Genomic DNA, 13,221 nt, shown 5'->3' with positions numbered 1-13,221 from the left:
ATATGAATAAAATAGTAGATAATGAATAATAATTGTCTAAAGAGACATTTTGAAAAATCGTTTTTTAGTTCAAGTTTTGTCTGTGACTCTACCTTCACCAAATGTTAGAGGGACTGAGATAAAATAGGACTAAAATAACTTCCTACTACATATCAAGCTTTATGGGATGTGTGCAAATGAAAAAGTAGCATTACAACAGGTCTTTCTTTCAAGCAAATGTTTACTTTGTGAAAAAAGCTCACTACTAACAATATTCACAAAATGTACAAATTTTCATGTTTTCTTGTCTATGACATGTCAACTTTTCAACATTTTTTTTCAAACCAAAGATGAACTATATATTAGATATTAGAAATAGTGCTGGTTGATGCTGGGGGGGTACGGGACCTCTTGGCTGGCCGGGTTGGTGATGATGGTTGCTGTGTAAGGTCTGGTGGTGACCTGGTGACTGGTGGCAGGCACAGGTGAGGCTGCCTGTGTTACACTGGGCCCTGGTAGCTGTGAATCCTCTCTGAAAAAACACAAAAACAAATAAGTTAGGACTTGCATTATCAATTTGGCCAAAACATATTGATTCATCACTACAAGAGATAATGTTATTCAAATTGTGAATTGAGGTGAAGAAATATTACATTAGTTATCAAAAGGAGACCACCAAGAACAGCCTACATGCCTACAACGTTACTATTTGTAAGTGTACCCCAGTTTTACACAAGAAAATAACTTTTACATAAAGTAAACACTTTGCTAAAGGCGCAGTCAATTTGTCAAAGTTCAGATACACAAAGCAGCACAGCGCACCTTATTTTAGCCAATATGGTCACAGTTAGCCTAGGACAAAGTGCACCATGCGAACAATGTTTTTATAAAATAAATACGCTTACCCGTCTTCAACTGGATCTCTTCTGTGATCATAATCCTCATCTTCATCAGAAGAAAATCCATCAGGCTCGGAAACTCGCCTTTCATCCTCGTCGCTGTTCTCCAAAACCGCCGCAAGTACGTCTGTCAATGTCTTCGCCATTATCTTTCATCGTCTTCTTCTTTATGTTTTTGCCATGTTTTTTTACTCTTTCTCTCTCCATGTCAGCTTGTATTTTCCTCACTGTGAGGAGATGGGAGGGGACTTAGGGATTTCAACTGCATCTATTGGTTGGTTTCACACAAAATGCAGACAGGCAAGCTAGCCCACCAATCACGCAAGGCGAACGGTCATCTTGTCTTCCCTCTTGCTCTCTGTATGAGTCACATACGATTTCGCGAGAATAAGGACGTTGAAGCTGAGAATCTATCGATTACGGCAAAATCAGAACCATTTATGTGTGCTGCACAATCGCGGAGATATTAATAGAAACATTTAGTAAACATCGAGTTGACGCGCCCGCGCGTCATCCGACCTCAGGGGGTTAAATGGTAAAAGCCAATGGTTCCTATAGGTATTTTAATAGAAATCATTAGAATTTCTGTGATGTTTCCAACTTTTTTTAAGCTGGTCTGATCTTCTGTCCTTATCTAAAGAAATAATTACACACACACACATCATGCTTAATGTTTTATTATCAAGGTGAACACATGACATTCATCAGTATCTGTAAAATTCACCTACATAAATGAGTTTCACAGCACAGCACACTGTTTCAGCTTTGATCGCCTCGGTAAACACGTAATAAACGGGGCGTTAACATATAAGCCTACTTGTTGCATTACATTTACTTCACCAGGAGATGGTGCTGCAATTTCTATCTGAATGAAGCTTCGAGTAATGAACCATTTTCGACACAATTGTATCAGAAAGCAATAATGCTTCGAAACGCTTCATTTGGCCATCACTAATGATAACTTCAAACTCTTTGCAATTTTTCTCTGAGAAACTCCTTTCTGATATTGCTCCACTATTTTTCGCTGCAGCATTGGGGGAATTGGTGATCCTCTGCCCATCTTGACTTCTGAGAGACACTGCCACTCTGAGAGGCTCTTTTTATACCCAATCATGTTGCCAATTGACCTAATGAGTTGCAAATTGGTCCTCCAGCTGTTCCTTATATGTACATTTAACTTTTCCGGCCTCTTATTGCTACCGGTCCCAACTTTTTTGGAATGTGTAGCTCTCATGAAATCCAAAATGAGCCAATATTTGGCATGACATTTCAAAATGTCTCACTTTCAACATTTGATATGTTATCTATATTATATTGTGAATAAAATATAAGTTTATGAGATTTGTAAATTATTCCATTCCTTTTTTACTCACAATTTGTACAGTGTCCCAACTTTTTTGGAATCGGGTTTGTATTTATCATTATATTTATATCAGAAAGTCTCAAGCGATATGTCAGTAAACATGTTAATGGATTTATAGTATGCTTAGTATGAAATAAACATATTTTGTATATTTTAATATTGGGTTTTTCACTCGGGAAACTAGCTGTTTTTTAAGATAAATTTTCTTTATCATGTTCAGTCTCTCTGTATCTTTTTTTACTCTTTGTCATTGATCAATGTAAAACCCACTTTATACAATACAAACAATTAAGTCCCATTGTACCTCCTCTGCATGCAAGTGTATGGGACACATGTGATGACCCAGACATATGCTTATAAAGGAAGCTGGATTGTGCATTACTAGCAAAATATGTTGTTGCCATTGCAATTAAACCCTAAGATAACAAGGAAGCAGGTAGAACAATTAAGCAGATAAAAGGCCTTTCTGGCTGAGATGACAGGTTGTATCTAACATGCTTGCAGCAGTTGCAGATGACTCACGGTCTCCACTCCCAGAGATGCTGATGTTAAGAACTACACAGCAACTTCCACACTCAACTTGAGGGCTTAATTAAGTATCTGAGGCAATCATGCTTAATGAATGCAAAACACATGTACTAACAAGACTGTAGAGTCTAAAGGCCTCCTAACATTAGCTGCACGTTCAACATTTGCATAAGATATTGCAGCTTTAACACCCAACCATCAAACCTCTCCACGTTGAAGCTCTCTCAATGGATTTCCTTAGATATTTAGGCTGGTACCAAGGCAAAACTCAGCAATAAACTACCCAGCAATCCCAGTCTTTTTTTAACCCAGCATTTTTTCGTTTTGTTTCCATTGAAAAATGCAGCAGCAAGTGTAGTGCTTTATAAGCATGTGACACAAACTGTGTTTCCTTCCACCTATTTTTAAGCACATTTTGGGATATCGTATAAAAAAATAAACGCCGGATGGAAACGCCACGATGCGCATAAAATCTAAAATTGTGCATGAAAAACTTGTTGGAAAACACGCACATGAACTACGATGGAAACACATTTACAGAATAAATTCCTTTATGCGCATCAAAAAGGACATGTGACATTGCGATGGGACACATAACTGGACCAACCAGCGGACCGATCTCGTTGCACAGCATCTGAAATACAAGACTGTGCTCCCAAATAGCAAGCATCCGCCTCAGAAAGCAAGTTGACATGACTGTGTTTATTAAGTTTCGTCTACCCACTCTGAGGAGAAATATATTATATACAAAAATGATGATGATAAAATACAGTGGCTTCTCCTACTGCATCAACTTAGTGATATTTAGTGCCAATTAGTGACGATTTCTCTTTGACTCACTGGATGGATACAGTGCTTTTATTCGCAAATGTTTTATGTGATATTCCAATTTTGCGCACAAGTTAAATGAACAACTTTGGATGGAAATAATTTTTCAAGATATTATGAAATGTTGGCCACTTTATGAACTTGGGATGCAACTACTGTTTTTAATGTGCCATTTAGAGGCAGGGCAATCTGAATTAGATTTTACTACAAACGTTCAGGGGTGCATTTCCCAAAAGCATCGTTAGGTTGCAACTATAGTTGCAAGTTCTGGCGTTATCAGCATAGTTCAACGAGTTTGTGTTTCCCGAAACCATCGTTCTAATGAACATTCGCAAACAGCATCTCAGAGTTGTGTGGATGGAACGACAGCTCTCGACCTGTGGTTAGAGTTTCTTGTTTGCATGACATGTGGGCTCAATAAATCCTTATCTTGAGCCAAATAAACAAGCTGACATTCAGTACAATCTGTATCTTTCATTTAGAATACATACAAATGTCATTTACGTCTTTTAGTTTGGCAAGAGATTTAAAGCATCGTTTTTGAAGAATGAGTGTGTGTGTACGTGCTCTAGTCTAGTGCATAAGAACGAGCTTATGATTAAATCTGGAAATAAAGCAAAATAACTGAGAAAAATGAGAAATAGTCCTCAGATGCCATGTCTGTAATTTATAGCAAAACATCTAGCGTTAATTCGATCTCAAACAGATTCATTAAAAGAAGTTATTACTCCAACACCTGCGTGACATCATTAACCAAAATGGCTGAACAACCAATTTGCGAAAGTACTGTTTCAGGAAACAGTCATGACTAGCTAGTTGATTTCTTCAACGATGCATCGTACTATGGTACTGTAGTTAAGCAGCGAGTTACGTCGTTGTACGGGAAACACACCCGTGATTAGAGTCAGTACCAGTTTTGCATGTAAAATACATCAGACGATCAGCAAACAGACTGTGGGCTGTCCATGGGTGTGTCGTCTGAGGCTGATACTAGAGTGTTGTGGTAATGACAGGCAGGGTGAGATGGAAATGAAATGGACGTACCTGGAGGAAGTAAGTTTGTGCATATCATTGGCAACAGACTTTGAGTTAAAGAGAAATGAACCAGAAGAAAATGAAGTGAACGACTCTAATTGCCTCTATTAGCATCATTACTCTTGTATTCATAGGCACTTACTTGTCGTGGTGTTTTATGAGCAGTCTTGAAATAGCTTTGAATTTGAAATGACATGTTTGATGAAGAAAATGGAAATGGGGTGCAAGAATAGGGAAAAGCTCATTGTTTTTGGTCTCATATTTCATCCTGACTGTGAACGTTTCTCCATCTTCTTCCAAAATGATGTTAATAGGATAGAGGACATCTTGACATAACATGAATGAATGAATGAGAACTTGCCGCTTCTGTTTTTGTTTACTGATCTCTGTCTCCCGCCTTTGCAATTACAGCCAAGTGCCTCTCCAAGCGCTCTTTCATTACCGATGCAAACTATCTTTTGTTTTGTTTCGCATGTTGGAGTCAGGGAGGCCCTTGCCGTAAGTGAGAGCTTTGCTTTATTCCTCGATTCCAACTTTTATGTGTAAGGTCGAAAGACCCTGATCCCGAGGCCTTCACAAACAGACCATAAAGGTGTATTGGAAATTGCTCATTTACGCAAAGAGAAATCTCATTACCGCAGAGGATAGGAAAGGTGATGAAAACATCTGGGCCTCTGAGATCAGAAATTTGTTTATGTTGTCATCTCCCTCTGGTTATGGAAACAGGTGCGTGTTAAGTATCATGTACGGCAAACCACTCAAATAACTAAAGAGAAATTTTATTCTGATTAGTAATGTTATTTGGAATAACAAACATATGCTGTCTGTGTATTTACAGTAGTATTATGTAGCATAATTCATTAAGATTCAGCAGTGAAATGCACACAAATGAACAATGCTTTGGGATCTCTTTGTCATTTGATTGAATTAAATATTAATAACATTTTGTAAGTAAGATTTTTCAGTAAGATTTTATTTTACAAAATATTTACTATGCCAATTATTGGATGTCACCTCTAAAAAGACTATGAAAAGTGATAAAGTAGTATGTGTAAACATTATTTGAGAGAATTGTTTTGAATTTCTTGATTTTTAAAATTATCTAAACATTTGGCATTAAAATTGCATTTATTCTTTTTAAATATTATTCCTTACAAGTGCTAAAATAATCATTACAGAAATCATTTTTTAGTAAACCCATCTCTTGTTTGCTTTGTCTGCCTTCTTGAATAGATTTGGATATATCCTCAAATTCTGCATTATAAACCAGCCAAAAGAAGGTATCTTATCTTTTGTGGGAGGAGACAAAAGAAGAAATGTTTACATGCACTAATTTCCATCAATCCCAATGAATCCAGTCAGTTTTCAGATTCTCAAAGTTCTGTGTAAATGAACTCGAAACTTGGTGAGATGCAGCCATTTGCCTAATTCTAGCGTATTTACTGTTTTGGTAAGATGTATCATCCCTGTCAAAAGACACTGAAAGAGTGTTAGATCACTAACAGCCAAAGTACGCCCACCACAGACTTCCTCATCAGAACCAACCTCTGAACCTCAGAGGCTGGATACTCATTGCCAGTGTTCACAAACACCAGTGGTAATCAACTGCTAATCTGCACAAAGCTCTTTAGCATGTCAAAGGAAAATGGCAAGAGGGCAAACAATAAGACTGTCTTCATTTTCTCTGCACTTTGAGGACTTTCGTTTAGTGGAGTCATTATTCTGCTGAATAAAGCTTCTCTAAAGTTCACAAGACAAAGATCAGTTGACTGATCTATGATGTTATTAATGTGTTTCCAATGAAAGCATCACTAATGTTCATACTGTACTTAAAGGGATAGTTCACCCCAATATGAAAATTCTGTCATCATGACGCACAAGTACAAACCTCAGCAAACAGAGTTGTGCAGCAAACAGTGAGAGTTGTGATCAATGCAGGCAGCATTTAGGACTGTAATGGAAAAGACATGGTCTTGCACATATTAAAACTGCTTTGAGTGAAATTACTTGTCTGGCCAGCAGATGACTTGCCTCAGAAGAAGTGTGGAAGGACAGGAGCGGAGGTTGTCTGAATGAAGTTATCGACTAAGTTTAAGTCTGAGTGAACCTGACACCATAATCCTGTCAACCACGTACCACTTCCTCAGTGCCCTCGAGACTGCCAAAGACGCCAACTCAAAGAATGTGATCTACAAACACTGAAATTGTGCAAGGACCCTGAAGGAATCTTTCTGACTGACACCTGCAAGCTGAGAATCTTCGAGGAATGAGGGGAAAAGTGAAAGGAGGTGGGGAAAGTTGTCAACTTTTCTGCTTGGCAGAGTGAGAAAATTGTCTGAGGCTACAATTCTTAAAGCACAGATCCGATCTTTTGACCATATCCGATGATTTTTTGGCCCGCCTGTTTACATTAACTTTAGACAGGACTGTTATCCGATATCTGTGTTTACATTCATTCCCGCCCAAAATTATTATCAGTGATCTTTTAACTACGCACATGGTAGACCCTGGTTTTGAATGACCCTTGGCCAGCATGGACAAGATCAGCTGTCATGACTCATGAATGTTTTGCAGCGCAAAATCTGACGGAACAAAGTCTGGAATTTTTGGGGGAATTTTTTTTTTGCGTTTATCTACAGCTCTGGGGCCGTATTCACAAAGCATTTTATCTTACCACTAGGAGTACTCCTAAATAGCACTAAAAGATTTCAGCTAGGAGTTTTCTATTAAAAGTTATTCACAACGCCTTTCAGACCTACTCTTAGTAAAGAAAAATGACAACTCCTAAACTAAGAGTGAGTCTTCGTTGCTATGGATGACGTCATTACTCATGCACGAGCTTGACTGAAGTGACCACCTTGATTGGCTGATGATTGTAACGCGGGAATGATTCCAAACACCTCCCCTACGATGATGAGTGACAGGTGACAGGTCTGAGAATGCGTGCGCTACACAAGTAGTGCGAAGGACGGAAGATGATGAATAACTGAATAAATAGCCTAAATGAATAAAGAGTAAGGCTAATCAAATAGCCTAGTAGCCTAATGAAACATATGGATTGATGCAATATCTTTGCAACATTATTGAATTAATCTGTCACTATATGCCTCTGCCTACGTTTGCAAAGAGAAGAACATTTTAATTTGATTCACAATGAAACGTTACAATTAGTTTACATGCAATGAGTAGCCTAGTTTTGGTTGTTGTTGGTGAAGTTATTGCATCCCTAGTTATGCCTACAATGCAAAATTGTTCCCTCGCGATTGGAAGCTCCTGTAGCCGCCGCATACGCATTTCAAAACATCGCAACGTGAAATGCCACAAAAAGCGGTTTGTGAATAGGTCTTAGTGAGTCTTAGTGAGTTAGGAGTTAAGCTGTCCCAGGCTTAGGTGCTACTTTTAGGGCTTAAATGCTTTGTGAATTACTCTTAGTCAAAAAAATTAGGAGTCCTAAAGTTACGAGTGACACGCCCATTATTTTTAGGAGTTGCTCCTAAATTCGCCAGTTAGGAGCTACTTTTAGCCTTAAAATTCTTTGTGAATACGGCCCCTGAAGTGAAATAAAGTAGCCCAATATATATATATATATATTTAATGAATTGAAATAAATTAACCAGAGAGAGACAGCGAGCCTACGTACACAAATGAGTAACCAAATAGCGAAGCTTGTTGGTTTGATTAGTTGCAGCGAAGTTACCACCTCATGCTGAGAAATATAATGTAGCTTTCATTAGTGAAGCGGTTTTATTTCTAAAAGTCATAGGCAGAGGTTGAAACCAGCTCCTGAGTGTTTCTGTGCAATTTCTTTTCTTTACAAAGATAAATATAAAGTTCCCACCTCAATAAAAAGCTGTGAGTGAGCGCATAAAGGCACGTCTGCCTCGTAATACATCAAAAAGCTATCTTTGTAAATAAACGTGTCGTCCTCGCTTTGTGGTGGCTTGAAATTCAAAAGGGAATCGGATATGCGTGTTTAGACGGAGGTCAGATGTCCAGATATCGGATATGTACAGTATCTGGGGCCGTATTCACAAAGAATTTTAAGGCTAAATGTAGCTCCTAACTGGCGAATTTTTGAGGAGTTTTCCTCAAAAACCTTAATTTCTTTTCGACTGAAGAAGGAAAGACATGGATATCTTGGATGACATCGGGGTGAGTAAATTATCAGCAAAAACATTTTTGAGAGTGAACTAATCCTTTAATGGTGTTAAAATTGTGTACTTTTGAGTTCATTTTCTCAATTTTCCCTCCGTTTCATGCTTGTTTTCTTTATCTTTTTATCCATCAACATGATAGGATAGAAAGAGAGTAATCGGTTTTGTGACTCCCATCAAATCTATCCCGCATAGAAAACTTTAAGAAAAGCACATCCTGGAAGCACATCCTTCAAGCATCAATTCAATCGAGATGTCAGCATCTTCCTCTAATTTGAAGAAACAAGCTAAGGTAAATTGTGGATTTCTACTTACTAAATGATCTGTATATAAGCTAGCCTATCTACAGGCCTGAAATTTTAAGCAAGGTTTCTGGTCCTCCGTCCAATGTTAATAACTCCCGCAAGTGTCTTCATAAAGCAGGGAATTTCCACTCTCTTTAATTTACTTCAGCATATAGAGAGACGCACGATCTGCACTGCCGTGTCTCCCACGCGCGTCCTGCAGCTCGCTGACTCTTGTTGGGGACATTTTAAAACACTTAATGTGGAAAAACAGCTTACCATGGCTTAACACACTGAAAGTGGAGCACCAAATTCAGTATGCACCGTATTGATGACCCATGGCATTATACCGCATCTCTGTCAGCGTGTGATGTGATAAAACTACAGCTTGTTAATAAACAGCATATTTTGTTTGATACATTAACTCATCAATTACTCATCTTAAATCTCAAATTGTCATTTGTTGTGCATGTAAACAGAATGTGATGTGCATGTTAAACAACAATAACATCAACAGGAAAAAAAGGGTTAGAGTTTGGTTTAGGGTTAGTTGGATGTATTTATGCATAATTTACTGTATTATTACAGTAAGTACATGCAACATTTGTACCAAGGACACGGTAAAATAGTGTTACCAGAACTACTACAACATGAAAAACATATTTATGTCTTTCATTAAAAATTAGAAACATGGTTTTATTTCATGGACCCTTAAAAATATGTAATAGACTTTCCATGTCTGTCTTCTCACATAATATCTACAGTATCTATTCTAGATACAAACATGTTACATCTGTTCTGGGTTTGAGTTTTGTTTGTGTTCTTGTTTGATTTGAACTGTTTCATGTTCAGGTTTCTGTGTTAGCTCATGCTTCATCTAGTTTTTGATTTGCCCTCATGTGTCACACCTGTGTCATGTTAATTTCCTTGTTTAGTTCTAGTGTTTCTCTGCCTCTCTATATATAGCCGTCATTTTCAGTTGTTCTTTGTCAGATCTTGACTGTTATAGTGATTGTTTTGTGTATCATTTTTTTGTTTCCCCAAGAACTTATGGCTGGGAGATATGGCCAAAAAATGATCACGATAAAATGTTTCATATCATTCGATATTGATAATTATCACGATAATGATAATGAATGTAAAATCTTTAATTTGCTCCTGAGTGAAATCTGTAGAAACAGTTAATTGTTAATTGACAGTTAATCTTTAAGGCACACTATGCATTTTCCGTTTTTCTCAAACAGCGGCCCTTAGAGTCGCTGTGGAGTACTTGTATTTAACGTTACTGTCGTAAATACCACTCACGCAGAGCCGTCTCTGCACTCTTCCGACCGCGCTTTCTTCGTTTTCTTCGTCGACTCTGCCATGAATCACGTCTGAAAAGCGTGCTAGTGTCTTCCATTGAGGCTACTTCATATGTCGTTGATTTATGTGACGTCGTGCCGTAAAGCAAGTCATGATTCTCGCGAGATTTGGCGGGGCGCCACCTCTCAAACTTGCATTACTGGTTTTGCCCAATTTGACAGTAGCTTGAGTTGAGTGAGAGTAGCATAGCTTGAGTTGGGATGCAGATGTAAATGTAAATTTTGTTCATTAAAGGATTAGTTGACCTCAGAATTAAAATTTCCTAATAATTTACTCACCCCCACGTCATCCAAGATGTTAATGTCTTTATTTCTTCAGTCGAAAAGAAATGAAGGTTTTTGAGGAAAATATTCCAGGATTGTCCTCCATATATTGGACTTCAATGGGGTCCAACAGGTTGAAAGTCCAAATTGCAGTTTCAGTGCAGCTTCAAAGAGCTCTACACGATCCCAGCCGAGGAATAAGTGTCTTATCTAGCCAAACCATCGATCATTTAAAAAAAAAATACAAATATATATATATTTTTAACCACAAATGCTCGTCTTACACTAGCACAGCGATTCAACACACATTACGTAATCACGTTGAAAGGTCATGTGTGTTCCGGTTCAAAAATGTAGGGTAGGGCGAAAAACTCCATCTAATTTTCTCCTCCAACATCGTTATTTTACCTTTTATTTATGTTTTTTTTTTTTTTTTTTTTTTTTTTGTAAATGGCGTTTGATTTAGTCTTTGCACATTAGTTTTGTAAACGTCATGCGTGACCATTCAACGTGATTACGTAATGCGTGGCGTATCGCAAAGCTAGTATAAGACAAGCATTTGTGGTTAAAAAGTATAATATATATACAGTGAGGAAAATAAGTATTTGAACACCCTGCTATTTTGCAAGTTCTCCCACTTGGAAATCATGGAGGGGTCTGAAATTGTTATTGAAATTATTTGCAGCTGTATCATACAAATAAATAGTTAAAAAATCATACATTGTGATTTCTGGATTTTTTTTTTTTTTAGATTATTGTCTCTCACAGTGGACATGCACCTACGATGACAATTTCAGACCCCTCCATGATTTCTAAGTGGGAGAACTTGCAAAATAGCAGGGTGTTCAAATACTTATTTTCCTCACTGTATATATATATATATATATATATATATATAAATATATATATATATTTATTTGTTTTAGAAAATGGCCGATGGTTTGTCTAGATAAGACCCTTATTCCTCGGCTGGGATCGTGTAGAGCTCTTTGAAGTTGCATTGAAACTGCAATTTGGACCTTCAAACCGTTGTACCCCATTGAAGTCCACTATATGAAGGGAAATCCTAGAATAATTTCTTTTCGACAGAAGAAAGAAAGACATGAACATCTTGGATGATGTGGGGGTGAGTAAATTATCAGGAAATTTTAATTATGAAGTGAACTAATCCTTTAACAAAACAGCAAAGTCTGTAAAAAATTGTAACAACCTCATTTTTGTAGGATCAAATTTGGTCTTCTATAGCATTTGGATCATGTTAACCACCGGCAAAACCAAGCATTGTACCTCACTACCATGGTAAAAAGTAACTATATTGTTTTTGTGGTATTTATTATGAAAAACAATAGCGTTAATCATTTAGGTAAAACAGTATTGGCACCATGCATTATCGACAGTCTGCAACACACATGAGCAGCATTATTTGCATAGTGCATAAACATTTTATCAAACACCTATCGAACTTTTGTTACAATTTTATCGAGGAAAACTATCGTTATCGTTTTATCGCCCAGCCCTATAAGAACCCGAGTAATACAAAGTTCTGTGATGAAAGTTCTGACACAGGCTAATAGGTCCTTAGCTCAACCTGCTTGCAATCACATTGTTATCTTTAGGGCACAGCTGATTGGTTCCTGCTGCATCAGTAGCCAATGAGCTTGTATGCTCAAACCTTAAATACTTGGTTAGCATTTGCCTTAGCAGTGCAGCGCACTTTCAGAAACCCTCCGCCTTCCCCAGCTCCACCTGTATAGATCTGCTATGGGTAATTCATGTACGCTATATTGTACAGCAGCAGCATGTTTTACTCGCTCACAGCAGAACGTCTGTGTATGTATTGGCAGTAGCAAGTCCTGTACTTGCTCTGTAGCAGCAGCGTAGCAGATCTATTCCGCCAAGACCAAACGTATCAACATTGTCATATCCATTACCATGCCAAACACTCAGAGAGTTGTCATGAAAGGAGTGTAATTTTGACTTTTGTTTTCATTAAAAACCACTTGCAAATAGATCCAGCACTTTTATTTTCATTTTTTAATTCAACCCCTGCTTGCACATGTTTACTAGAATCCTCATCTCTAAAAAATCCTTTAATACTGTAAATGACTAAGAATGTTGACACTGCAATCTTCAAAATGGTAAATTTGCTAAAACCTGGTCAGTTTTGTTTATTAAAAAAGGCCATGAAATAGGACTGCACATGTAAAGCAAGATTTCCCACGAAAAGACATCTGAACCGTGCTTTAGTGGTCTTCTAGACAAAAAATAAATAAATAAAAAAAACGAGAGAGAAAATGATTTACAAAAATGTAACAAGTTCTTGGTTCCAAACACTATTTTTCCCTTTCAAACCATAAGTGAGGTGAAACATTTTATAGTTTACTAGTCGCCCCAAAATTTATCAAGCAAGTCTAGTTTGTATTTTGTATTTAAAATATGGCTTTATTTTTCATATTTTAAGACGTTTGTATTAAAAATGAGATGTGACTGTCAGCTGTCAATGTATGAGAAGAAATGATATTT

General features: G+C 37.4%; 2 protein-coding genes across 2 annotated transcripts in view; both read right to left on the bottom strand.

Annotated features, from left to right (window-relative positions):
* The window catches only part of kctd16b (potassium channel tetramerization domain containing 16b), a 107,729-nt gene that overhangs the window by 47,543 nt on the left and 46,965 nt on the right, over positions 1 to 13,221 (bottom strand). The window lies entirely within an intron of this gene.
* Positions 140 to 1,061, bottom strand: LOC307144587 (uncharacterized protein). The gene is made up of 2 exons (XM_079847062.1): positions 885 to 1,061; positions 140 to 511 (listed from the first exon to the last, which is right to left on the bottom strand). The coding sequence occupies exons 1-2, from the start codon at positions 1,022 to 1,024 to the stop codon at positions 349 to 351; spliced, it is 303 nt and encodes a 100-aa protein (XP_079703188.1). The 5' UTR covers positions 1,025 to 1,061; the 3' UTR covers positions 140 to 348.

Source organism: Squalius cephalus, assembly GCF_949319135.1.
Source record: "Squalius cephalus genome assembly, chromosome: 17".
Taxonomy (NCBI): domain Eukaryota; kingdom Metazoa; phylum Chordata; class Actinopteri; order Cypriniformes; family Leuciscidae; genus Squalius; species Squalius cephalus.
The sequence above is the reverse complement of the archived record's forward strand: the minus strand, read 5'-3'. Positions and strand labels throughout refer to the sequence as shown.

Excerpts from the sequence above, each read along its gene's own strand:
- LOC307144587 (XM_079847062.1), bottom strand. The coding sequence starts at position 1,024 with ATGGCGAAGACATTGACAGACGTACTTGCGGCGGTTTTGGAGAACAGC. Across the intron at positions 512-884 it reads AGAGATCCAGTTGAAGACGG|AGAGGATTCACAGCTACCAG; the intron begins GTAAGCGTATTT and ends GTGTTTTTTCAG.